General features: G+C 42.4%; 2 protein-coding genes across 3 annotated transcripts in view; both read left to right on the top strand.

Annotated features, from left to right (window-relative positions):
* The first annotated feature begins 11,266 nt into the window (after nucleotides 1-11,266).
* On the top strand, nucleotides 11,267-21,569 carry LOC110521787 (UPF0690 protein C1orf52 homolog). The gene is made up of 3 exons (XM_021599652.2): nucleotides 11,267-11,708; nucleotides 18,806-19,019; nucleotides 20,536-21,569. The coding sequence occupies exons 1-3, from the start codon at nucleotides 11,400-11,402 to the stop codon at nucleotides 20,688-20,690; spliced, it is 678 nt and encodes a 225-aa protein (XP_021455327.2). The 5' UTR covers nucleotides 11,267-11,399; the 3' UTR covers nucleotides 20,691-21,569.
* Nucleotides 21,570-27,109: 5,540 nt separating this feature from the next.
* The window catches only part of LOC110521786 (rho GTPase-activating protein SYDE2), a 74,751-nt gene continuing 73,971 nt past the window's right edge, over nucleotides 27,110-27,889 (top strand). For both annotated transcript variants that reach the window (XM_036968810.1, XM_021599651.2), the window contains exon 1: nucleotides 27,110-27,496. In XM_036968810.1, the coding sequence (XP_036824705.1) occupies nucleotides 27,388-27,496 (109 nt within the window). In that variant the 5' untranslated portion in view covers nucleotides 27,110-27,387. The remainder of the gene's footprint in view (nucleotides 27,497-27,889) is intronic.

Raw genomic sequence — 27,889 nt, 5'->3', positions numbered from 1 at the left:
TTCTGGAGCTGGGCCTGAGACAGCGTTTTCCACCACCATCAATAAAACACCAAATTATGGAATATCTCATGGAAGAATGGTGTCACATCCCTCCAATAGAGTTCCAGACACTTGTCGCATCTATGCCAAGGAGCATTGAAGCTGTTCTGGCAGCTCGTGGTGGCCAAACCCCCTATTAAGACACAATGTTGGTTTTTCCTTTATTTTGGCAGTTACTTGTAAATTCTCTACTACTGGTACTTTTTTTCTTGCCATGCTCTCGCTGTATAAGAGCATGCTGGGTAATGTGAGCTCTGAGAAATCCAATAGGACTTATCGCCAACTGTCCCTCCAGCTGGAGAGATGATAATACACACTTGGGAGTGAATGACACTCCACCATCCACATCTGATCTAGCTATCCTCGGCGTATTTACATTGCATTCGACCTTGGTAGCCATCTGCAGTGGGGAGAACAAGTATTTGATACACTGCCGATTTTGCAGGTTTTCCTACTTACAAAGCATGAGGAGGTCTGTAATTCTTTATCATAGGTACACTTCAACTGTGAGAGACGGAATCTAAAACAAAAATCCAGAAAATCACATTGTATGATTTTTAAGTAATTCATTTGCATTTTATTGCATCTCCCGTTTGGCATCTCTTGTGATACGGTTCACAGTAGCACTGACTGATGTATTGACATGACAACTGCGTCAGAGTTTTGAATGACCCTTCCCCACCCTTTTGTTCCGGGCTGGCTGAAGACCAAGCTAGTCAAACACAGATGAAGGGGAAAGACATAAGTATCTTTGCCATATATGAAGTGTAAACGTTTAATTATATTTGCTGACAACCTACAGTCAAATGTTGGCACCAGTAGAGTAGCTATTTAAACCAAACACGCCTTCTCCAATGTTGGTTACAAGGCGGGCCTTATTTAAATTAGGTAAGAGAGTATCATGTTACCATTGGTGTATTCAAAAGTCACTCGCACATCTGCGCTATCTTTGTTGTAGACGCATGGTAACAATTGAATAAGATGAGAGAAAAAAAAGAAAGAAACCCGCAGACTGCTCTTGCTAGTATCACTGCTCTTTATTAATCTTTATGTATCGGCCTCAAGGCCTTCGTCAGTGTATTACAATTAGAGTTAGGGTGACGTCACTCTATCCCCTTAATAATGCCTCCTCCTCCCAAGTGTGTGACATTTTGGAGGGGGACCAGGAACTTTACATCAATGTCAAAGCAACAGTCATTTTTCATTCTTTGTTCATTTTTACTTTGATCTGCTTTCATCACATGTACCAAAAAACATGACTGACTGTTCGTGACCTTTAACAATCGATCGTACTATAGAGGATGGAAGATTGTGTTTTTGTTTGACTGCAGGGAAAGAATGACGCACCATGTTGAGGATGAATTAAGCCATTTCCTGTTGCCACAGTAAACAGAACCTCAACTATAAAGTCAGGATGGGTTGTGTGGCAGGACGGTTAGCTTGCTCAATTGCAGTCCACGGATGAGGCATGGTTATATGAGGGCTGTAGGTAATACTTTTCTATGGAAAAGTCGTTGTTCTCTATGTGACCAAGTTTTTACTGTAAAGAGTTAATTTCACATGGTCAGGTGTAGGCTTGCGTTCATCGGGAGCGTCTGTTGAACGATCCTATACCTGAATTTTGTTTCTAGTCTAGATTCAAAACTTAGTTTAAGCATTTGCACACATGTTAAACACTGACATATTGGTAACATTCAAGTTGAACCTTTTCTGCAAACTGAAAGCCACAAACTTTCCAAAAAAGGTGTAAAAAATCCAAGGTTGTGCTCAGTGCAACAATGCTTAGTTCATAACCATGATGAATCTAAACTTTTTATAAACCCCAAATTGACAGCCTGCACATTACATTTTGGGATTTTACATCTGGCCTGTACCTCTGTGATTCCACTCAGTACACAGTAACCTAAAGGTGAAAAGACAAATCTTAAGAGAAACTGTTAATAACCGTTCTGCCGATGTCACTCAATAGCACATTAACTCTATGTCAGGCTTCAAGTGAGGCCTACCTTTCTGCAAAGTAGTGGGGGATAGAGCTAAATCATCTGTTGTTCATTAGGGTTGTCTAGAGTTACTGGACAAGAAGTTAAGGTTACAGCTAGGGTTGAGCTGAGAAGGTTAGAGTTAAGGCCTCAACCTTAGAAATATTTATTAGTCGTATGTACAAGGGAGACATTACTTGCAGGTTCCTTCTCGACAATGCAACTTCAATCAAGTACAGTCTTAACGGAATGAACAACAAAAACAAGAAGCAATATGAATCTTTATTAAATAGTTTGGGGTATGGCCTCGTCTCCGAGGGAAGATCCTCTGAGCCAGATGAAGTGATGGCAGGTACCATCGAAACCCCCTCGCTGGGGTAAAGAAGTTCCAATGATGGGCCTTCAGGTTATTATAGCTTGTTGGGAGGTGGATGGTTGTCAAACTGTTGCTGAAAAACATCAAATGAGAGAACTAAGGTAAGTTGACATAAATACATCCCAAGATTTACGCCAATTGGTTGAGAGGGAGGAAGGGGATAATTGCCAAAGTGAGCCCATAGGTGAAATAGCAACCGTAAATCGGTGATGGACATTCCAGGAAAGAAGAGAAGGAACAAGAAGCTTTGCTGTTGATACGTTTGTATTCATTCCTACTAGGAAACAAAAGTCATGCTTACTGAATGAAGTTAAACAAGCATTCAGACCAGATTTCCTGACTGAACTTTCGTGAACTACATTACAATAAAAGATCAGAATACAAACAAAGTAAATGGCTCAGTAGAATAGAAAAACATTTTAGCATAAGTATAAAGGAAGGCACCATTTATAGTACAATATTTACTCAAGTATCAGAAAGGGGGTACTCTCCTGCAATTAAGTGAGTGAGTGAGTGAGTGAGTGAGTGAGTGAGTGCTAAGGAGCGGAGAGTCAGTGCAGGTGGTCAATCCAGTTTGAGTGTTCAGCAGTCTGATGGCTTGAAGATCCAAAGTCTCTGAGCCTGTTGGTATCAGACCTCATGCTCCGATACAGTCTGCCTGACAGTAAGGGAGCGAACAGCTCAGGAATGGGGTGTGTGGGATCCTTGACGCTGCTGTGAGACTTCCTCAGGCTCCGTTTCAAATAGATTTCATGAGATGGGTTGGAACACTGCCCTAGTGATGTACTGGACCGTCTTCACCACACGCTGGAGGGTCTTGTGGTTCTGGATGAGGCAATTCCCATGCCAGGATGTAATGCAAATGGTCTGGACTTTCTAGATCGTGCAGCGGTAGTATTTAGAAAGGACCCGGCATGGCATGCCTCCTTAGGAGGTAGAGGTGCTGTTGCACCCTCTTGAGAAGAGTGGTGGTGTTGTGGATCCATGTCAAGCCCTCGGTGATGTGGACGCTCTACTTTCCTTGTGACTGGGGACTCTAATACTGCAGTCCTCGTGGTGTAGATCGTGGCGTGTTCCCTCCTCTGCTTCCTGAATTCAACAATCAACTCCTTTGCTTTGCTGACGTTGAGGATGAGGTTGTGGTCTTGGCACCACAATACCTGTTCACTTAGCACCTCCTCCCTATAGGCTGACTCATTGTCATTGGTTATCAGGCCTACAACCATGGTGTCATTGGCAAACTTGAATGATGGAGTTGGTGTCAGGCAAACCACGCTGTCAATGGTGAACAAGGAGTACAGCAGAGGACTGAGGGCACACCCCTGGGGGGGGGCCTGTGGTAAGAGTCGGTGTGGAGGAAGTGTTTTTGACCATCCTCACAGCCTGTGGTCTGCCAGTCAGGGTGTCCAGAATCCAATTGCAGATTCAGGGCTCTGAGCTTGGTGTTGTGCTTGGAAGGAACAATGGTGTTGAACTCTGAACTGTAGTCAATGAACAGCATTCTCACATAGGTGTTCCTCTTGTCCAGATATTCCGTGTATCTGTTGGAGTGGTAGGAAAATTGGAGTCTTTCCAGTGTGCTTGGCATGCTGGCCTTGATGTGCGCCACGATCAGCCACTCAAAGCAGTTCATGATAGGGGTGAATGTGACGGAGCGATAGTCATTTGGGCATGTCACCTTGGTTTTCTTGGGCACTGGGACGACGCTGGTCTTCTTGAACCAAGTGGGGACTACAGCCTGGGACAGGTTGAAGATGTCCGAGAAGGCACCCTCCAGTTGCTCAGTGCACACTCCGAGGACACAGCCAGGGATGCAATCTGTGTTAAGCTTGTCTGGGAGGGAGGCTTCAGTCGGCACCAGACAGCTGGATTTGCCTTTGTAGTCTGTGATAGCCTGTAGTCCTTGCCACGTGTCACTATTAATTAAGTCGGCCCACCCCGACTACATTGCAGAAAGGTAGATCTTACTTGAAGCTACCCATCCTTTCACACAACCCATCGTTACCTTACAGGGATGGCCTGTGTTGACACATATTTATGTGTCAATATTCTGTCTGTGGAGGAAGGAGAGAGGGGGAGAAGGAGAAGTGGGGAGAGAGAGAGAGCAGAGAGGGAAAAAGAAAGAGCAGTAAGGAAGAAATAGAAAGCAGAGGGAGAAAGAAGAGATAGGGATAAGGAGGATGGGGGATAGAGACAGGCAAAGAGAAGGAGAGACTGTGAGAGGGGGGAATAGAGTCTGTCTAAGCCCCCCATTTACTGGAAAGTATTGACATAAGCATCAACTCTGTGACGCTCATCTTTTCAAATTGAACACAATGTATTGACATACACGTCAACCCTCCAACACTGATCTCTTCCCATTGACTGCAGTGTATTGACATAAACATCAAGTGGTTGACGCTCATCTTTTCCCATTGGCACCGCAAAGCCTGCTGGGAGTATGGCCAATTGACATAAATATCAGTTGACGAATAACTTCAAGCAAAAACGAGACAGTAGAATACAAATGGACTGCAGTTGTATTCTACTGCTGAACGTTAGAATAATCACCTCATCCCACCAAGGCTTTTGCATGTGATAATCTGAATTTTTGCCAAATATATTCGCCAAAAGACAAATCTATTCAAGGATTCATATTTTTTTCTATCAGTGATGACATTGCTGATAAACGTACGCCCCCCCCCCCTGCAAAATAATGTGCCGTTCCACATGACAACATTTTACACCAAGAGCCTAGATAAACCAAAGCCTTGGTTTCATGCATGTTAACATCAGAAGCCTACTACCTAAGTGTGTTTTATTCACTGCTTTAGCACACTCCGCCAACCATGGTGTTCTAGCCATGTCTGAATCCTGGCTTAGGAAGGCCATCGACATTTCTGAAATTTCCATCCCCAACTACAACATTTTCCGGCAAGATAGAACTGCCAAAGGGGGCAGAGTTGCAATCTACTGCAGAGATAGTCTGCAGACTTCTGTCATGCTATCCAGGTCTGTACCAAAACAGTTCGAGCTTCTACTTTTAAAAATCCACCTTTCCAAAAATAAGTCTCTCACTGTTGCCACATGTGATAGACCCCTCTCAGCCCCCAGCTGTGCCCTGGACACCATATGTGAATTGATTGCCCCCCATTTATCTTCAGAGTTTGGACTGTTAGGTGACTTAAACTGGGATATGCTTAACACCCCGACAGTCCTACAAACTAAGCTAGATGCCCCCAATCTCACACAAATTATCAACAAACCTTCAAGGTACAACCCTAAATCCGTAAACACGGGCACCCTCATAAATATCATCCTGACCAACCTGCCCTCTAAATACACCTCTGCTTCAACCAGGATCTCGGCGATCACTGTCTCATTGCCTACGTCCATAATGGGTCCACAGTCAAACGACCACCCCTCATCACTGTCAAACGCTCCTTAAAACACTTCAGCGAACAGGCCTTTCTAATCGACCTGGCCCGGGTATCCTGGAAGGATATTGACCTCATTCCGTCTGTAGAGGATTACTGGTTATTCTTTAAAAGTGCTTTCCTCACCATCTTAAATAAGCACGCCGCATTAAAAAAAATGGAACTAAGAACAGATATAGCCCTTGGTTCACTCCAGACTTGACTGCCCTTGACCAGCACAAAAACATCCTGTGGCGTACTGCAGTAGCATCGAATAGCCCCCACGATATGCAACTTTTCAGGGAAGTTAGGAACCAATATACACAGGCAGTTAGGAAAGAAAAGGCTAGCTTTTTCAAACAGAAATGTGCATCCTGTAGCACAAACTCCAAAATGTTCTGGGACACTATAATGTCCATGGAGAATAAGAGCACCTCATCCCAGCTGCCCACTGCACTGAGGCAAGGAAACACGGTCACCACCGATAAATCTGCGATAATCGAGAATTTCAATAAGCGTTTTTAAACGGCTGGCTATGCTTTCCACCTGGCTACCTCTGCACCCCCCCCCCCCCCCACAGCAGCTTGCCCAAGCCTCCCCCACTTCTCCTTCACCCAAATCCAGATAGCTGATGTTCTGAAAGAGCTGCAAAATCTGGACACCTACAAATCAGCTGGGCTAGACAATCTGGACCCTCTCTTTCTAAAATTATCCGCCACAATTGTTGCAACCCATATTACTAGCCTGTTCAACCTCTCTTTCGGATTGTCTGAGATCCCTAAAGATTGGAAAGCTGCCGCGGTCATCCCCCTCTTCAAAGGGGGAGACACTCTAGACCCAAACTGTTACAGACCTATATCTATCCTACCCAGCCTTTCTAAAGTCTTTGAAAGCCAAGTCAACAAATAGATCACCGATCATTTCGAATCCCACCGTACATTCTCTGCTATGCAATCTGGTTTCCGAGCTGGTCATAGGTGCATCTCAGCTACGCTCAAGGTCCTAAATGATATCAAAACCACCATCGATAAAAGACAGTACTGTCCAGCCGTCTTCATCGACCTGGCCAAGGCTTTCGACTCTGTCAATCACCGCATTCTAATTCGGCAGACTCAACAGCCTTGGTTTCACAAATGACTGCCTCCCCTGGTTCACCAACTACAATGAGGGCAAAAAAGTATTTGATCCTCTGCTGATTTTGTACATTTGCCCACTGACAAAGAAATTATCAGTCTATAAATTTAAATGGTAGGTTTATTTGAACAGTTAGAGACAGAATAACATTTTTAAAAATCCAGAAAAACACAAATGTTATATATTTATTTGCATTTTAATGAGGTAAATAAGTATTTGACCCCCTCTCAATCTGAAAGGTTACTGTCTCCCAGGTGTCTTTTATACAGGTAATGAGCTGAGATTAGGAGCCATTTTGACACAACTTTGGAAGTATGCTTGGGGTCATTGTCCATTTGGAAGACCCATTTGCGACCAAGCTTTAACTTCCTGACTGATGGGCTGGTGCGTGGGCTGGTGCGTGGAGGTGGCACTGGGTAGACCGGACAGTGCAGGTGCACTGGAGCTCTTGAGCACCGAGCCTGCCCAACCTTACCTGGTGGAATGCTCCCCATAGCCAGGCCAGTGCGGCGAGGTGGAATAGCCCGCACTGGGCTGTGCTGGCGAACCGGGGATACCATGCGTAAGGCTGGTGCCATGTACGCCGGCCCGAGGAGACGCACTGGAGACCAGATGCGTAGAGCCGGCTTCATGGCACCTTGCTCGATGCCCACTCTAGCCCGGCCGATACGAGGAGCTGGAATGTACCGCACTATGCACACGCACTGGGGAAACTGTGTGCTCCACTGCATAACACAGTGCATGCCCGGTCCCTCTCTCTCTCTCCGGTAAGCATGGGAAGTTGGCGCGGGTCTCCTACCTGCCTTCGCCACACTCCCTGTGTGCCCTCCCCAAGACATTTTTGGGGCTGCCTCTCGGGCTTCCAGCCACGCTGCCTCCTCATACCGCCGCCTCTCCGCTGTCGCTGCCTCCAGCTCAGCCTTGGGGCGGCGATATTCTCCAGCCTGTGCCCATGGTCCCTTACCGTCCAGAATCTCCTCCCATGTCCAGGAGTCCTATGTTTTTAGCAGCTGCTGCTGCTGCCGGTTACCACGCTGCTTGGTGCTTGGTTGGTGGGTGTTTCTGTAATGTTTGTCGTCTTCCTCTGATGAGGAGTAAGATAGATCGGACCAATTTGCAGCGTGGTAAGTGTCCATAATGATTTATTACGAAAACAACTGAACACTCGAACAAAACAAAAATAACGTGCATCAACGAAACAGTTCCGTGTGGTGACAAACACTGACTCGGAAAACAAACACCCACAACTCAAAAGTGAAACCCAGGCTACCTAAGTATGATTCTCATTCAGAGACAACTAACGACACCTGCCTCTGATTGAGAAACATACTAGGCTGAACTCAAAACCCCAACATAGAAAAACACACATAGACTGCCCACCCCAACTCACGCCCTGACCATACTAAATAAAGACAAAACAAAGAAAATAAAGGTCAGAACGTGACACATTTGCAACAACACAAATAATTAATCGTAATATTTAAAACTATATCAATATAAATATATATACAACAATAAGACTCATAAATATCAAGACATAAAGACAAATACAAACAAATATTAGTATGTAAATACAAATAAAAATGATAATCAAATTATTACACTATTGCTAACAAAAAACACACCAATAAAACTAAATTGCACAAATCCTATATCACACAAATACACAAATAGAATAACACACTTACAAAAAAGAGAACCTGATTATTACACTATTGTACTTCAAACAAGAAACACCTAAACTAAATTGCACAACTAATTGCATAGTATAGTACAAAGTTAGAGGTGCGCTATTTGATAGATTCCCCCGCTCCCCCTGGGGAGACCTGAGGTCAACCTACCCCCGCCCCCTCCCCATCTCGTACTTCTGAGTGGGAGACCTTCCCAGACTGCCTAGCTCACAATCTAGAATCAGGGTGCCAACTCCGACAAGGTTAATTGACCAGCAGTCCCACACGGTCACATTATATCATTGGCATTACGTGCATATGAGCGAAAGAAAACCGATTGTACAAATGTCACCATTCGGAATATTTAGTTATATATTTTTTTATTGAATACTTTATTTTATTTTTTATTTTTGTGCGGGCGCCCCATGCCACCCTTCGCAAAATGCCGCCCTGGGTGGCTGTCCATGTTGCCTATGCCTAAATCTTCCACTGCATAGAAGGGTAAAGAATTGTCCATGTTTTGATGGGCAACTCCATTCCTCAGGGGCCTGATTGGTGTCACACTTTATCCCCAGCCCCAGCTAACACACCTGACTCCAATAATCAACTAATCATGATCTTCAGTTTAGAATACAATTAGTTTAATCAACTGTTTGCTAGGGATGGTGGAAACATTTGACAATACTCCAGCCCCAAAGGACTGGAGTTGCCCATTTCTGTTTTAGATGTTTGGTTAGAGTGGTAGTCTAGCTCAGCCATAGTACTTTTACACTGCATCTTGATTTGAGCGTTTCATCTACTTTGTACAATAAACTTAACTCAAATTGAACTGTTGACTTCTTAGAGACATATGTACATGATATGGAGGTTGATATAGTAGACAGTGATTGGGCTGTACTAGCAGTCTCTTGCCTCGGTCACACATTCAAAAATAAGTGTTATATTGCTCCCTGGTGGTCGCATATTTGATAATTTAAATCGTTTTACAACTGGATGGCCTTGGAAGATGAACATGAGAACAAATTATTCAGAAAATATTTAGGTGTGTTTATTTTTAAAATCTTTGGGATTATGACCATGTGTTTTGCAAGTGCATGAGGTCTGAACATTTGCATAACATATAAATCACATTTAAATGTTTATTTTCCTAGACCATCATGAAAAGGGGCATGATGGAAGCCCTACAATATTACATTTTGCTAAATAGTGAGAACACTCGGGAGCAGGCAATGTTGAAAAGTAATCTTTTGTACTTTTCTTAAATGTCGTTTTTTGTAATTGACTAAAACGAGCAGACTGGAATATTAGGCTAGCCAAGACCAACAACATAAACAAACTATACAGTAGTGACTGGAGTTACAAACAGACTATGCTAAACCAGCTAAATGTCTTATGTGTGATACAATGTTTTACATACACGTACTGTAGCTCCCTGTAGTCGGCCTCCTTGGACATCGGGTCCTGACATCTCCCACTCTTCCACACCGAATAGCCTGAAGCCGCACAGGGCTCTTCTCTCAGGCTCCATTTCGCTATATTGGAGCATTGTGAACCATAGGTCGGGATTTTTGACCTGGTTACAAGTACATTGAACAACACAGCAGCTTTTCGGCATGTTTTGTTATTTCTGTATAACAAAAAAATCTGCAACTAAGTTGACTCTTTTGCAATGGGAAATCATTTTATTTCACCAATTTGTGGGCGTGGTCGAAAGGGAATGACATCATTTGACGTGAATATCGACTCACCTGAGATAAGAGACAAGTATAAAATGTACTCATTCAATCCATTGTTATGTTCACAATATACAATATAACATAACTATATTTAATAGATGGAGTCCTCTGTGTCAAGGGTCGGCAACAGGCGGCCCGCGGACCAAAACAGGCGGGCCAATGGGTGTCCGGATCTTGTTATGGTATCTCTGTGCATTCAAATTGCCATCAATAAAATGCAATTGTGTTTGTTGTCCTCAGTTTATGCCTGCCCATAGCATAATCCCCGGCCACCGTGGGGCACTCTGTTCACAACGTTGGCATTAGCAAACCGCTTGCCCACAAAACGCCATAATAAACGCCAAGCCGTCTGCCATCTGCCTGTTATAGTTGAAACCGGGATTCATACATGAAGAGCACACTTTCCAACGTGCCAGTGGCCATCGAAGGTGAGCATTTGCCCACTGAAGTCGGTTACGACGGCAAACTGCAGTCAGGTCAAGACCCTGGTGAGGATACTGAGCACTCAGATGAGCTTCCCTGTGACGGTTTCTGACAGTTTGTGCAGAAATTCCACGGTTGTGCAAACCCACAGTTTCATCAGTTGTCCGGGAGGCTGGTCTCAGACGATCCCGAGGGTGACGAAGCCAAATGTGGAGGTCCACAGCTGTCGTGGTTACACGTAGTCTGCGGTTTTGAGGCCGGTTGGACGTACTGCCAAATTCTCTAAAATGACATTGGTGGCGACTTATGGTAGAGAAATTAACATTCAATTATCTGGCAACAGTTCTGGTGGACATTCCTGTAATCGATTGATTATGGTAAATATACAATGTGGTTGTGCATTGAGCTTGAGGAAAATAACTGTTCACAAAGTTATGTTGAGTGTCTTGAAAAAGGGACTACTGCTCCTTTAAGAAAATAGTTTTACGACAACTTTTTAGGGTATTACAAATTTTACGGCAATAGTGATTCAAAATGGAGTAACCAGCAAAATCATCAAGGTTGCTTGCTAATTAGCTAGGGCATTATATTCCTAGCTCTAAAGTTAAATTCAACGTATTACTAGCTAATGTAATCATTTCATCAGTATGGTTGATAAGAAGAAACCAGACTCTTTCCATTACTTCATGAGTTACGATGATCTGAGTGACAGTAGCGATAGTAACAGCAGCGATTCTGATGAACAGGGCCAGAAGAAATCGAGAGGAAAGGGGGAGGACGATGCTACTGGAAGCGGCAACAAATCTCCCCAACACGGGACCAAGCGGGCGGTTAGTGGAGCTCCTCTACCCAAACCCGACGAGCTCTTCAAGTCGGTTGCCAAGCCATCCTTCCTGTACAACCCATTGAATAAACAGATAGATTGGGAGAGCCGCGCCGTGAAGGCTCCCGAAGAGGTACTGTAAAAATACGAAGCTAGCTAGCATTCCGTTGCTATGTAGCCAGCTAATTCCCACAGCGATACAACAATATAGCAGCTACTGCTAGTAGCTAACGTTAGTGTAGTGTTACATTAGCCAGTGAAACACCACTGTACTGTATTCTACCAGCTAGATAACGTTAGTTTTACAAGCAAGCTAAACTACAGTGTTGCCACAGGTTTAGAGAGAAAAAGTAATTATTTTTGTAGACACTCCGCCATGGTTCCTTGGACAAAGGCTGCTATGAGGAAAATGAATGGCGGTTTAGGATAAAAGCAGAAAATGTCTGTGGCAATCACAGGCTTTGATCTTATACGTTTTGTTCTGTGAGATAACCTTCATCAGCGAACGTCATTTTTTGTGATTTAAAAAAAATAATTTGTGGTAATAAAAAACAAATCACAAAAGTTTCATAATTCATAAAGGTCTCGTTAACTGACCTCTATTATCTCATATAACAAAACGTATACGACCTCCTAAGCCTGTATTAAGCTTAGACTTAATTTTCTGCGTTTATTCCCAAACCCTCTTTTTTGCCATAGGGATGTCTGAACAAACCAGAGTTAATTTATTTCCGTGTTTTAGGACTACAAGTTGGAGAGTTCTTCTTTGCTCTATTGGCGATCACACAATTTAATGTGCATTCTGCCACCTACAGTGCGGGATGGAAACAGGATTCCCACAAATGCAATTAAATACCAAAACTATCAAACTAACAGTAAATAAACTAAATCAAACTTTTTCTGTTAATAAAAAAAAACAGATCTCATCCCAACAAAGGCTCAAGGGGAACCTGGGAGGTCTGGTCTTCTGGCGCAAGTAACCCTCGCAAGTCTTCAGATTTAAAATCATTAAGTCCCAAAAACATTTCTTGGCGCTCCGGTACTGCTTGCCATGCGGAAGTAGAGAGAACAGTCTATGACTAGGGTGGCTTGGGTCTTTGACAATTTTTAGGGCTGTACAGTTTGTAACTGTGGCCATGAACGCCACAAAATCCACATTTTTAACACACAGGGTACCTTTTGACTTGCAGCTACGCTGTGGTGCATCACTTGTTTTCTCAATTCTTTTAATCTCCTCTACATAGGAGATTTGATTGACCGCTCTAACATTTGCCACCTCAATCTCCTTCACCCTTACAGGGCACTCCAGGAACTTGGGATCATGATCCCCACCACAATTGCAACACCGTCGTTCTTCTACACACCGTTCTTCAATATACTCTCTCCATCTGCACACACTATCCTTTACAATTCTTACACTGCAATGGTTTGGGGACGAAAGCTCTTACAGCGTATCTTACATAACAAAGCTTCACATGCGTAGGTATTTGCTCTTTATCAAAAAACAACAGGACTGACAGACTTTCTTATTTTTCTCCATTCACCCAGCGGGTCAGACGCCAGGCACCAACCACACCAGGAATTTTCTTCAGGGATTCAACCTGAACATCCGTCTTCACCCCTGAGATGACTCCTCTGACTGGTGCTCTACTCCGAAGTTCAAAACACACCACCTGTTGTCTGGATTCTCACTGCAACCTTCCTCTGTTCTTCGGAAATACAATTAATCCAAATAAGACCACTCCTGGTAACTATGACCGACTACTTTTCCGAGCGCATACTTCACCATTTTCGACACCTCAAACGAGTCTCCCACATATGCTTTCTTACTCAGCAAATGCATCCCAACAAGAAATGATTATCATTATCATTCATACAAGTATCCTCCACTCCAATTTTAGACACTTTCCTTTTTGTTCCAGTTTTTCGATACTACTGTTGTCCATTCAGAACATTCGCCTTCACCAACTTTGCTTGACGTGCTGCTTGATTCAACTCGTCAACTGGCAAGCTCTATTCCAGAGATTTTCAGGCTTTACTTGACTGCCAGCTCATCTGCTATAAAGGCTAGCAGATTGTAACGGCTAATGTGATGCTCCATTAGTGTTACAGGATAGGTGCTGTTTGGCGTAGCAGAGATTTTTCGACCAAGCTGAACTTGACGATACCATCTTTGTTCTCGATTCGGCCAAACATGTATCTTTTCTAATGTCGGTGTCCAGTTGCAGGTGGTTCGTTAGAATTTAGAAAATGCCCCGTTTATTAAAATAAATGTTTTACTCGATGAAGCAATCCAACAATGTGCATGCCTCCATTTGTGGACTAAGTGAAATGCTCTTCCCAACAATGCAAAGAAAAGATTATAGTAGAAAAGTAAAACACGTAATAATAAATACATCAGTACATACAAGGGGTACCAGTACAGAGTAGATGTGCAGGGGTAGGAGGTAATTGAAGTAGATTTGTACATTTAACTAGGAATAAAGTGACAGGTGGTAAATGGTAGTAACAATGTATGTGATGAGTTAAGGTCAAAGAAGATAGTTAAATAGTTAACCAAATAGCTACCCAGACTAACTATTTAGCAGTCTTATGACTTGGGGGTAGAAGCTTTTCAGGGTCTTGTTGGATCCAGTCTTCGCACATCTGTATTGCTTGCTGTGTGGTAGCAGAGAGGACTGTCTATGACTTGGGTGTCTGGAGTCTTTTACAATTGTTAGGGCCTTCCTCTGCCTGGTATAGAGGTATTGGATGGCAGAGGGTTCGACCCAGTGATATATAGGGCAGTATACACTACCCTCTGTACTGCCTTGCGGTCAGATGCCAAGCGGTTGCCATACCAAGTGGTGATGCAGCCAGCCAAGATGCTCTTAATGTTGCAGCTGTAGAACTTTTTGAGGATCTGATGGCCCATGCCAAATCTTTTCTGCTTCCTGAGGAGGGAAAGGTGTTGTCATGCCATTTTCATGACTGTGTTGGTGTGTTTGGACCTTGATAGATCCCTTAGTGATGTGGACACTGAGGAACTTGAAGCTCTTGACCCGCTCCACTACAGCCCCATCGATCTGAATAGATTAAACCACACCTTTGTTTCATCACAATACCGGATGGCAACCTCTGTCCGGTGAAGTCCACAAAGCATATTGCATGGAACAAACAGTTACATAACCTACAGTTACATAACCTGCAAGTAGTTTTTTTTCCTGACATTTTCAGACTACTAAATAACTATTGATTTAGAACCACAGTTAGCGCAAGTCGCAAAGAAAACAGGAGCTACCTCCACTATTCCATCACCATTTCAACTTGTAACATTTCAACATCATTAAATTACCTATGCTTATTAGTCTACAGTGACAACTAAAAGAAACAAAAAAAACAATTTAGTCCAATGAACTTAAGCTAAAGATGAGGTGGCTGTCCATGGTTCTGATTTGTGTGTTTGTGTGCGTTCTTGACTCTGTCATACAGTACAAGCTTTTAGTTTTTGCTTTCCTAAGATTCCTGGCTAAAATGCTTGCTCGCTAGCCTAATTTCCTTTCATGGGCCTGCATTATCTAGTTAACATTAGCCTTCTACATGTTGAATTTCCATCCTTTCAGTCCAGGTGCACAATGTTTGAATTTATGGTTGGAACAGAATTGCCGTTATAATCATTGGCCAGTATGGAGAATTAAGTAAAACCACAAGGCTAATTTAGGAAAGGGTCAATTTTAGCTAGCTAGCAACCGGAGGAACACAACAAGATGCAACAATTCAAGTTCTTTCTGTCAATTGCGTATTTCTCTTAATTCGATGTGATCGGAGTGAAGCCAAATCCAAACTGGCTTCCCTTGACACTTTTTTTGGTGTGCTAGGACTGGCTATTTTATACTGATTGGCTATTGGCTATTTTATACTTTTTATACAAGGGAGGCAAAATGCTCTCTGGCTTCCATTGCATTCAATGCTACGGGCAGCAACAATGTCATACTCTTTATGACCAGATAGCATCAGATAATGGCCTACGGAGACAGAGGGTTGCCGTTTCTCCGGTGAGATACATTCAGCCTCTTGCAAAGTGAAGGAAAATTATGAAAACGCAGACAAAATATATATATATATATATATATATATATATTTATTTATTTATTTATTTATTTATTTATTTTTTCTAGGTCAGTTTTTTGGGGGAAGCTTGGCATCCATGAATATATGCCACTGGAGCGCAATAGAGATTACGTCATCTGTGGATCTGTTAGGGCAAATGGGAGTGGGTCCAGGGTGTCTTGGATGATGGTGTTGATGTGAGCCTTGACCAACCTTTCAAAGCAATTCATGGCTACAGAGGTGAGTGCTACAGGGTTATAGTCATTTAAACAGGTTACTTTGGCGTTCTCAGGCGCAAGATCTTCTCTCATTGATCGAGACACTTTGGGGTGGACCCACCTGTCTCAATCAATGAGAGAAGATTTTAAATAGACAAGATGGCGGCGTACATATTGTTGGATTACTTCATGGAGCAAAACATTTTATTTTTTTAATAAAGGAGCATTTTCTATGTTCAAAAGAACCACCTGCAGCTGGAGCAGATCATTTTGATTTGACACAGACATTTTAGAAGATAAATGTTTGGCCAAGGGATCTTAACCTTTAATCGGTTTTAGATGCTGAAAATATATTTGACCGGTCATACTTTAGTGGGAATTAATTTTCTCGACTGTATTGTCATTAGTCGTCATGTATCTTATTTATCACACGCACAAAGCATACAGAAACTAGTTTGAGGATCGGAATAGCCTTTCACCTAAGAGCAGCTCCTCGAAAAGCTAGTACTAGAGTGAAATGTGTTTTTTATAAACCCAGTCATTGTGCAACAAATTCTAAATGCAGTCGCGTGTTAACCTCTTTTGATGACCACAATTTTAAAAATAGCTATTTTTATTTCTCAGTTTCAACTCGGAATTAAAGCGCGCCCGCCATTCGAGTGCATAAGCTATAGTCAACGGTAGGCAGGCTATCAGTTCGTCACCCACCACATTACCACGGTTGAGGCAGTATCATTCTTTGAAACCTGAACGTTTGACTTCAAATAATGAGGAATGTCTTACCTTGCTTCAAAGTAGCTTTGCAAAAATCCAACCGTAGAAATGTGGATTACTCATGCCAATTACCAGCATTTCTCTCCTATTCGTTTTCATATCAACTTTTTTTTATATCAACAAGCCAATGGCACAATCCTAGTCATATTAGCAGCACATCCTAGTTGTTGCTATTAGATTCAGCCTCTTTTTTTCTAAATTGCTGATAGTAATTTTAATCTCTGTCATATATGAAACCGCTCGTATTAAGTGCACTGTTTAGAACAGTGTTTTCCTGCGAATTGCATTTTGGTAAATGTTTGAAAAAGGAGGTTTGATGAGCTGCTTCATTACAGCAGTTGTGTGTTCAATAATAGGCTTTAGCCTTTTGAGCGTTAGACGATAGGCTTGCTATTGTTGCTTGTTTTCATTCAAATTAATCTCTTAATGAAAATGTCCATTCCTTGTATTACATGGATAGTATTTTCTGTTAGTCATGTCATTTGACAGTTTGGAAAATGTTCTGCTGTTTATTGCCCAGTTACTGAGTGTTGGTTAGTCAATTTGCACCCCTAGGTTGGCCAAATCGAGAACGATGATCGTATCGCCAAAAAGTGTTTTTGATGTTAGTGGTTGTATTAAGTTGGGATCTATCGCATCCCACAACTGTCCCAGACTGTTTGGAATATTTATTCCTCGCACAGAATGGAATAAGTCAACTTTTGTACTATGGATGATAGTAGATTGACAGGCTAGTGCTTTTGCTGTTTGTTAGGCCTACTCATCTTGTTGGCTGACGAAAAGTAAATGTGAACATTTCCAATATCTTCAGCATGCGCCTCGGAATTGGATAAGGTTGCACGCAGTTGCGTCCTCGACATGTGTCTTCACTTGTAGCCTGTGAGAAAGACCCAGTCACGTGATAAAGAGCCATGTGAGTGAGAGATGCTTCTGAATACACAGCACTCGGGAGAAGGGAATTCTAATTATTATATTGAGCCCAAGGGCACAACGGCTACTGGCCACAAAAGGCATGGATTGTTTTAGGGTACGTTATGGCCACACAAAGGGGATGCCACCGGGAAATTCAAGGCAATATCAAGTGCTTGTCAAATTGTGAATGAGAGACTGATGAAGTGTGTACAGCCTGCACAAAAAAAGCAGAGCTCATGCCTTTTCAAGCGACTTTTTTCAAATCATTAGTCGCATCATATAGCCTTACAATATATTAAAAATCAAACACATAGCCCAACATTTGTTGAACAACAAGTTACATTAACAACTCTAAATTAAGCATATAGGAGTACCTATTTCTTTGTTAACTGCTCGACACAGAATAGCCGCATGTGCGCACTCCCTCAAATCGTTTGGAGAAAATATCCTTTCTATTTTATTCAGCTTTGTTCAATTGAATTCTTCATTAAATAAAATAATGCCACGGAATTCTAATCAAATCTTTTCTGCTAATTGAACGAGTGTAGCCTACAGCCAAATGGCATAGCCAGATCAGGACCTAATTTCAGGACAACTCCGAGTATGGTGGTCTGTTCTTCTGAAATAGACAACATTTTCTTAATATCATGTTTATTTAGACCTGTCTAAAATAAATAATGGATGTATTGTGAAGATGTAGTCTATATTACATGGATTTATTAGACTTTTTAAAATGTAGATGTTCCAAAGGTCTCCATCAGTGGCTTGTAGGCCAGGAAGCCAGGAGATGCTAAATATTTGTTTATTAACAATCAATTACCGTGCAACCGGCAATTATTTGCTTGACAATCACCAGCTGATGAGATTTCGTGACCGCCACAGCCCTAGAACCGGCACGTCTGGCACAGATCATACAGCGCTCAGTCGCTTAGGTCACTCGCTTTGTCCATTCTAACATTCAATCAAACAGTAACTGAATGTCTCGATGCCTGTCTACCTGCATTATATAGCAGGCCACGTGATTCACTGTCTGTAGGCGCAAACTATTTTTGTGAATGAGGTTTACCTAATAAACTGGCCACTTAGTGTATATGTTTTGTCACATACACCGGATAGGTGTTGTATTATAACCCCATGCATTGTAAACCGTACCCTTAAGGCACCGATGAATAGGGGAACCCTTTTTGTTTTTTTTTCAGTAAAAGGGGAGTTGATTATGAGTATCTTTTGCCTGCAGCCTGCCAAGGAGTTCAAGATGTGGAAGACAAATGCGGTGCCCCCTCCTCAGAGTTACGCCACAGAAACGGAGAAGCCCAAGAAGGGAGCTCCCCCAGGTATGGACATGGCCATAAAGTGGTCCAACATCTACGAGGATAACGGAGAAGACGCTCCACAGCCTCACATGGGCAACGCTGTCTTCCTGCCCACAGAGGAACAGCTATCAGATTCAGGTAGGGGGAAACAATAACTGTATGACTGGCCTGCTTTAGTATAGGCAAAAATACTGATAACTAACCCAATATTTATCATTGGTGTTCTTTCAAATTGGAGCAAATGAAGAAAAATGGGCAGAAACGAGCAAGAACTAGCAAGATCCTATTGGTGCGTTTTATTATGTATTTGCATATTTCTGTTAGGGAGCGCCTACTGAACGACTACTGAAACACACTCACTCAGCATACCAGGTGATGCACACTCACTCACACAAAAGTCACTCATACGCACTCAAAGCCAATGCTGCTTTCCCATCTCGTAGAGACATTGAACCACTGGTCACTTCCTGTTTGGTCACTGTATCCCCGACCATAGCTTATTCTAATATTTCTACTACTCTAAATTGTATTTGGTTGTTTGGTTTATACACACCATTTATTTATATACTGGATTGTGAGTGTGCAAAGCTGTCATCAAGGCAAAGAAAGGGTGGCTACTTTGAAGATTCTCAAATATAAAATATATTTAGATTTTTCGGTTACTACATGATTCCATGTGTTATTTCATAGTTTTGTCTTCACTATTATTCTTCAATATAGAAAATAGAAAAAATAAAGGGAAAAAAAACTCTTGACTGTCTAGGTGTGTCAACTTTTGACTGGTGCTGTATGCATAATTACGTTTTGATACTGCTACAGTGCTATTTGGGTTGTTAATTGGATTCGTTCCCGCCATTCTTAATCTTGCTTTTTGTTGTATTTTTCGTACAATTGTAATTGTTTGACATCCGACTGCCTTGTTAGGAGCTAGTTAGTTCATTGCACTGCTATTTCACCTGCTAAACTGTGTATGCGACCCAATAAACTTACATTCGCCCTTGCACTCCTAAGCAATGCAATTTTTTTAAAAACTTTTAGAAAGGGTAAAGTAAATATTTAGCGGCAAAGTTCTAAACGGATGCTTCAGATTTATAGCCCCTGTGATTTGTCTGGGTTTCCCCTTTTTGTCTGTGGTATAGTTTCCATCTTATTTAGTACTACCCAAGGTACACTGTACAAGTTCATACAGCTGCTTGAGCCAGGGCCCAATGACTCGCAAACCGACATTACTGCTCGCTTGACAACGTACTAGCCAGTTGACAACGTACTAGCCAGTTGACAACGTACTAGCCAGTTGACAACGTACTAGCCAGTTGACAACGTACTAGCCAGTTGTGCCACTGAGAAGTTAGCAATTCTGTGACGCGAGTGGAGACATTTCAAACTGTGGAGTGAACTTACGCCACGCCACCATCTTTAACTCTGTTGTATCTGCTTATCTGCCTGGGTTCTATATCTATGCCTGCACATCTCTCAATGACTGTCATACAGAAAATAATGACTCTCTCTCCCGCTCTGATAAACAGTAACTTGATATTTATAGCAGGGGGGAAATCGGTGCTGGTTAGGCAAGACTTAAGCACAGTAGGTGGCTATGCAATCTCAGTTCATTTCTGAATTACAATTCTGACGTGCTGTTTTCTCCCTGTTGTAGACGAGGACGGAGACAAGGAATCCGTGTCAGCAAAAAAGAGGAGGGTAGAGAGCTTCCAACAGAAGGAGAAGAGGAAGCGGGATCTGGGCCAGGCCACCTCTGACAAGAGTTTCGTAGAGGAAGAGAAGAGGATTCTCAGGCAGAACGCGGACTGAGGCCTAGATCTGGTTGAAACCTGGGCTTTGATTTGGGTTTTGATCCAAAGTCTGGGTGCACTAACCCTCAGGGACTGTCCTACAGCTTTCCCCCTCAGACACCCTCACACTCCTCTCTCTTCTCCCGTGTCCAGCCCCTGGTTGTGTGAATGGTCCAGTGCTCCGTCTACCCAGTACACATGATATAGATGTTATTGTTATTGAAACATTTGAACTGTTATTTGTAATCCCTTGGTATATCTTTGACGCGCATATTATCCAGACACTAGTGGAAAACGCATTTGTTCCTGAGTTTGTGTGTCATTAAGGTATTGTCCAATGTTTTCGTTGTAAATAGACGACTACCTGACCTACATATGAACTGCTTTGGGGGAAATCAAAAATGGGTTCATTTGGATCATGGGTAGATTTTTTTTTTTTATGTGGCTTTTTATTTTTGAATGGCAAGACATGTGCGGTAAAGACATTGCGTTATTAGTGTGTCTGTTGGCGAGAACATTGATTGCGGTCAAGAAAGACTGCATTTGATAGACTGATTGAAACCAAGTGGATAACTTTTCATTTACATAAAATATCCACCTGATGGCGCCATTGGGCCACATTTGGTACACAACCTTTTCACTGGAGGGAAAGGCTCATTTGCAGTAGTAGTAACTTATGTTGCCGTGTCTTTTACTGCGTCTGTACAATATGTATACAGTTAACCACAGACTGACAGTTTTTAATGTCCGTTTTTTTGTAAATTCCCTTGTCACACACAACTGATGCAATAAAGGGAATGTTAATGACTTGTTGATTAGCTTTCATTCTTTAGCTTGACCAAAGAAGTCTACTGTACATTGACGCGAGCGCTAAATGGTCAATCAAGCATAAGTGTAATGAACAAAGCAAAATGTTGAGTGAGACACCAGGGGGGAGCAAGGTGATGTTCAAGGTGCCATATTGTGAAACGAGTGTGAAAAGAGTCACTTGGAACGTTTTACCACATGCTGTACTGGCAGTGTACTTCAGATAAGTAAAGGATGTTTCACGTGGCTGGAAACACCTGTGAAATGATTCCGTCTGTTCAACATTACTTTAACTCTTGTTCTGTTTTTAATTTTTAATTTCCTTAGCCCTCAAGTGCTTTATAGCTAGTCATTTCCAATTAAACTATATTATGCTGGTATGGACATACTGTTTATGAATAGATGGTTCCTATTATCATACATTGTTCATATTCCGCATTTCATTCTAAGGTTTAACATCACTTGGGTGTATTTTACATTTTGTAACCTGTTTTTTTGAGAATGTGACATGCATGAAATGTGCATTTCCTATTCTGAAATGTACAGTAGTCAATGGAGCAAATATAATGGGTGATTTAGCCCTAAGGGGAAAAAAAGATGTTTCCGCAATTCTTAACTGCAACTGTTCTGTGATCAGAGGAATTCCTGCCATATCGGTCATCGACCGCTAATCTGAAATACTGGTAAATATGCTTTTGATCATATTCCTGTTCCAGGTATGTGCCTGGCCTTCCCTGAAATGTGTACCAGATCCAGCTCTGGAGCAGGAGACTGATAAATCAACCATATTTGCGGTTGCTATAACTCTTCTCCCCTGACTCAGTGGATGATCAGCAAGGTAACATCCATCAAAGTTCAAGATAGTGAATGCCTCACACAAGACGTGGGTTTTGCAATGTAGCGTGGAAATTCACATGTACGACTGGGAGGAAGGAAAGAATGCCTGTCAGCAATGCATAAGCCAAATGCAGCCCATGACCGTCTCACTGGTGGGGAAGGCTAATTTGCTCTAGTGGTACAGTGCCTTCAGAAAGTAAGTATTACCTCTTGACTTATTCAGCAGTGTGAGGCATTGGACAAGTTTCCTGGTCTTCGTGGTTGAATCTGTCTTTGAAATTCACTGCTCAACTGAGGGACATTACAATTAGGGACATTACAGATAATTGAATGTGTGGGGTACAGAGAGGCCATTAAAAAAATTATGTTTAACAGTATTATTGCACACATAGTTAGTCACACAACTTATTATGTGTCTTTGTTAAGCACATTTTTACTCTTGGAACTTGTTTAGGGTTGCCATAACAAAGGGGTTGAATACTTATTGACTCGACATTTCAGCTTTAAATGTTTTATTAATAAGTAAAAATGTCCTAAAACAATTCAGACGCTCTTATCACACCATAGTGCCATCAGACTGTTTATACCAATGCAGGGTGAAAGGTGTCCACAAAATGGTGAACCACTATTAAAAATGGTATAGAAAATGGTATAGAAAATTATTTTGAAAAAACAAATTACAGCTCTTGAAAGTATCTTGTTACAAAATACATTGGAGTGTAGTTCAGCCCAATGTAATTAAATGTACTCCTAAGTAACTGAAATACTGCCAATCGGTCTACATAACATTTTCTTTCCAAATGATATACTGTCTATACACACCACCTACTTATACTCTGGATTCTGACACATGCTCAGCTCACTCTGATATATTTACTCTAGGTTGTTGATTGGACCCATTCTGTCATTTCTTGATTTATTGTTGAGATTTTTGTGATTATTTGTGTTCATATGGTACTTGCTAGACATTTTACTGCATTTTTGACGCTAATAACACAAGTATTTCCTTGCACCTGCTATAACACCTGCAAATCTGTGTATGCGACCTATGACCTTTTTGTTTTTCTTAATTCAGATGAATTCATCCATCACCAGTGAACTACTCCAAGTGTAGATTATTATTTTATTTTTTACAAGCGGGCATGACATGACACAGCATGCAACACGTTTACTGTAAGGTCAAGTATATGTCCCCTGTAAATGTCATGTATAAGTCAAACGTCCCATATTATATGCCTGATAAGTGAACAACTCCCAAGTGTAATGTTGTATCATATGATGACATGACATCCTGTACAGTCTGTTATGTGTCACATATCCAGTAAAGTCAAGCCCTGATGATGATGATGTCCTGGAAAAACAGAGTGCCCTCTGGGACGAGACCTCTTTAATCCACAGCTCTGGGTGTTGCTACCTTGCTCTTAAAAGTCCTTAACTACTCATTTCCAGTGAACCTATACCTTAGTGATATGGACATACTTTGTTAATGAAGACCTTGTTTGAATTCATACTCCTAGTTTTTTTTCCAAGTGCTAGTTGTGGTATCAAACCCAAATGATGATGGTATAATATAATTCCATGGCTCTGGCCACTGCTGTTATCTGCTGCTTTACTGTCCTGTGGTCTACATTTACAAAATGTCCAAAACCTGCAAACCTTGCCCATCTGACAACTCCAGACAGGCTAGCTAGAGCAAGCGCTCAAAGTATTTTGAACGATTTCTAATAGTATTTGAACCCAGGTCCGCTGGATGCTGAGAGGCAGGCCCTGTGTTGTCTCTTCTCACTCCCACTGCCAGCAGGGGCCATGGGCAGATGTTTTCTAGAAGCAAACAGTTGGTTTTAACACCACTGGCTGACCCATTCTGACAAACAGATGTTGCAGAGGAGATAACCCGGGATATCAGCTAGGGACAAATCCTTTCTTTAAATATGTCATTAAATGCTTCATGTAAAGCAACACGTTGATGTCCCAGCTGTACATTAAACACATGTTATCAAGATGTGTGTGTGTGTGTGTGTGAGGTAACAACATAATTATCATAATCATAAAATGTCTAAACACATAGTGGATCAGGGCCCAGGTTCCCAAAAAGCATCTTAAGGCTAAATTCATCGTTAGAACAATTGATTGTTCTAAAGATAATCTTAGCCTTAAGATGCTTTTTGGGAAACTGGGCCCAGGGCATTTTGGTGGTATTATAGAGGAAAGACTCTCTCTAGTGTGTGGACATGCCTGAAATGGAGCCACACCCCAGAGAGGGAGAGGAGAGGTTGTGGATGGATGGTGAACAGTAGCAGGGAGGGAGATAAGGAGACCTCTTGTGATGATAAAAATGTTATTGCCTGTCTGTTGATAAAGCCAAGCAGAGACAAAGGCAGAGCAGGGGGCCAACCCCAACCCACTGAGCCAGAGGGATAGCCTTCCTGGACAGCAGTAGGTTTATGGTTAGAGATGTGTTTCTCTACATCTCTGTCATCGTCATGTTTTGCCTGAAGAGGCTTAAGTGTCCGGAGAAGGTCAAGTAGCAAACACATGCACTGGACTGGAGGCTTAAAGATAACCCTGCCCTGGTCTAGCCTGGGAGGGCCGTGTGTTATCTTGATGCTTAACAGTGTGCACTACTTATACAGCTGTGTCGGGATTTGTAAGATTTCGGGGAAGATGTTGTGATTACAACATTTTGTTTGGCAGTGGTTGAAATACAGATGAATGTCTGTATATCAATGTATAAACAAATTCTAACTATTCACTTTAGGGACAATCAGGGCTGGTCTTAGCCTTTTGGGGTGCTAGGGCCATGGGGTGGGGAGAAAAATGTTGTTTTAAAACAAAGTTCCTGAAATTGTACACATTTTGTCATGACTGTTGCCATGTTAAAATATCTGTGTGAGAGTGACTAACAAAATCAATGGTGGCCCCCTGGAGGTCAGGGCCCCTGGGCACATGCCCTTCATGCCCGGTCGGTAATTCAGCCATGCTAAGCTAGCCAGCACATTTACCAATCTGAAACATTTTAGTGAGTGACATAACAAAAGGCTGAGGTCGTTAAGCGACTGCTTATGTTGCCTATGCCTGGAGCCGGACCTGGGGACAAGACCACAAACTCAGTTTCACTGCTATTTCCCCCAGACATTTTGAAGTTCGAATAGAACATTTAACACTGTGTTCTCAACTGAAAACAGTTTGTTTTGTGTTGTTTTCATGGTTTTCTCATCATTCCAAATGGTGAGAGGATACAGAGGAATGCATGTGAAAGGAATAGTGACTCTCTTGAGCATAAAGGAGGCCCTTTGCAATGCTGCAGCTCTGACAGTGGGATCCAGTCTAATTTATAACCTGAGAAAGGCTGCATGTCATGGCCATACATTTAGTTGCGGTGCGGATTGAAAAATGTGAAGGCCCATAAACCAGGCTGGGGGGAGAGACTGGGAACAATGGCCAGCCATCGGGACGAGAGCCCCAACAGCTGCAAAGCCCTCTGTCCACCACATTCTCTCTCTCACACACACACACACAGCCTACACACAAGCACACAACCACAGGTTTGTCTGAATAGGGTCCAGCCAAGCAGATGTTCTGCCCCTGCCATCCATCACAAAGAGTAAACTGAGTGATTGAAAAAAGAAACCAAACATCCTCTTCTTTTCCTGTTGTATCATGGAGCTTGCAGTGTACATTGCAATGTGCTCTTACATGTATAAGGCACTTGGAACAGGCTAGGATGCTCTCACTACTTGGCAACGTTGGTTGTTGGCCAACTGTAATGTTACTATGAGACTATCATTCTACTAGAGACCTTAAGGAATGTTGCTTTGCCATGTGACTTCACTCACTGTGTTATGCTTAAGGAAATAAAACTAGACTGCCCACGTTTTATAGGCTCATCTATGACAGCCAGGGGCGTCATGCATCCCAACAATCTGGGGGGGGGGGCACAAAGTACATGAGGATGATTGGAGAGGGGCTACTCCAAGTGCTGTCGGATTTGAACACTATAAAGGCTGTTCACTTAAAAAGGATTTCCCAGCAACACTATCTCATAGGTCTTATTCCAGAATAACAAAAAAAAGGGAATCATTTGTGTAATGACATTGTATCAGTGCATGAAGTAACATCAGTTTATCTTATTTTCCAAGAAAGTACAGAAAAAATGAATGCATAAGTAATCAGTAACCTGTTCCATCAACTGGTTTAGCTTAAGGGAGATACATGATAGTAATACTTAGTCTACTCACTCTGTCTACCATCTTTTGTTGTGATTTTATTGTCATGCTCAACTCATTAAAACAAATCTTGAGCATCTTGTAAATCTGTTCTGCAGACATGCACAGAAGTCATCAGGTTCACTGATGCCTTGTACTCCATATCCTCCGGGAAAATACGTGCACTCACAAGTCGGTAAAAACCAAGAAATTATATTGAGATTGACAAACATGTTGGTGATAAACACTTATATATTATAGCTATATGAGTTGTCTAGAGTTTGTGGATTGGCTTGGAAACCACATTTGAAACCGTTATTATATTATTAGTAGTAGTAGTAGTATAATTGTATTATGCACGACCAAGCCTATAGGACTTTGCATGATGCGTTTATTGATTCACTGGAATGTAACCAGTGGTTTACTAATCTGTCACATGTTACCTCTAGGATACAATGTCACACGTTGTGTCGTTTGGATACTATGTAGCCAAATTCACAACATATTCGGTGAAGTTGTGCAATGTAGCAGCCAGCTCAACATTTTGAACCCACTAGTTGCGCACGAGTTTGCGCAATGCGCTCCAATCACCGCCAGTAAAATATTCCAAATATTTTAACTGCAAGCACAGAGATGAGGGGACACAGATAGCGGAGTGCGGAGGGAGTGAAAAGCGAGAGGTGCAAGTGAGCTAACAAGCTAACTAGCTATAGACAGTGAAGGGGGCATATTAGATGTGACAGTGGAGAATGGAGAGGACTCCGTACGCTCGGCGAGTTTTGTCCACAGAAAGGGTACTCAAACTCGGTCTCTACCGACCAGGGGGCGTGTGCTGAAACTGGAGAAACACCGGGTGGAAAGTAAGGAATGGCTGATCCTCTGCGGAGGACTTTACTAGCAAAACTTCGGGGGAAGAAATCCAAGAATGGGACACCGGTTGGTGGATACGGAGCTGCAGCTAATGGGGGCAGAGAAGGTAAAGAAAAAGTTTCTCAAAACCCAAACGGACAAGCTCATCCAGTAGTAATGTTCGCAGAGTTGCATTGTGTGGCAGACAATATCATGAGAGGCAACGAGAGTTATGTGAATGGGATTGTAGAAAACAAGGTTGGATCAGTTTGGGAGCAGAGCACGGTAGGAGTTGTTAAGACTAGTGTGTTTCCCCAGCAGTACGAGGCTCCAGCTACCATGCACATAAACACTAGCCGGGGGCCGGGAGACAATCAGGGCAACGGGGGCTCGGGGTTTAGGGGTCGAGTTAATGAAGAACTATTGGGGGTCTCACTTCAAATAGCAACGCAGTACGGGGGACACGATGGGTACGAGATGGGCAGAATCCCTAACGGCTTCTTCTCGAGACAAGTACAAC

The sequence above is a fragment of the Oncorhynchus mykiss genome, chromosome 30, assembly GCF_013265735.2.
Source record: "Oncorhynchus mykiss isolate Arlee chromosome 30, USDA_OmykA_1.1, whole genome shotgun sequence".
Classification (NCBI taxonomy): Eukaryota; Metazoa; Chordata; class Actinopteri; order Salmoniformes; family Salmonidae; genus Oncorhynchus; species Oncorhynchus mykiss.
The sequence above is the reverse complement of the archived record's forward strand: the minus strand, read 5'-3'. Positions and strand labels throughout refer to the sequence as shown.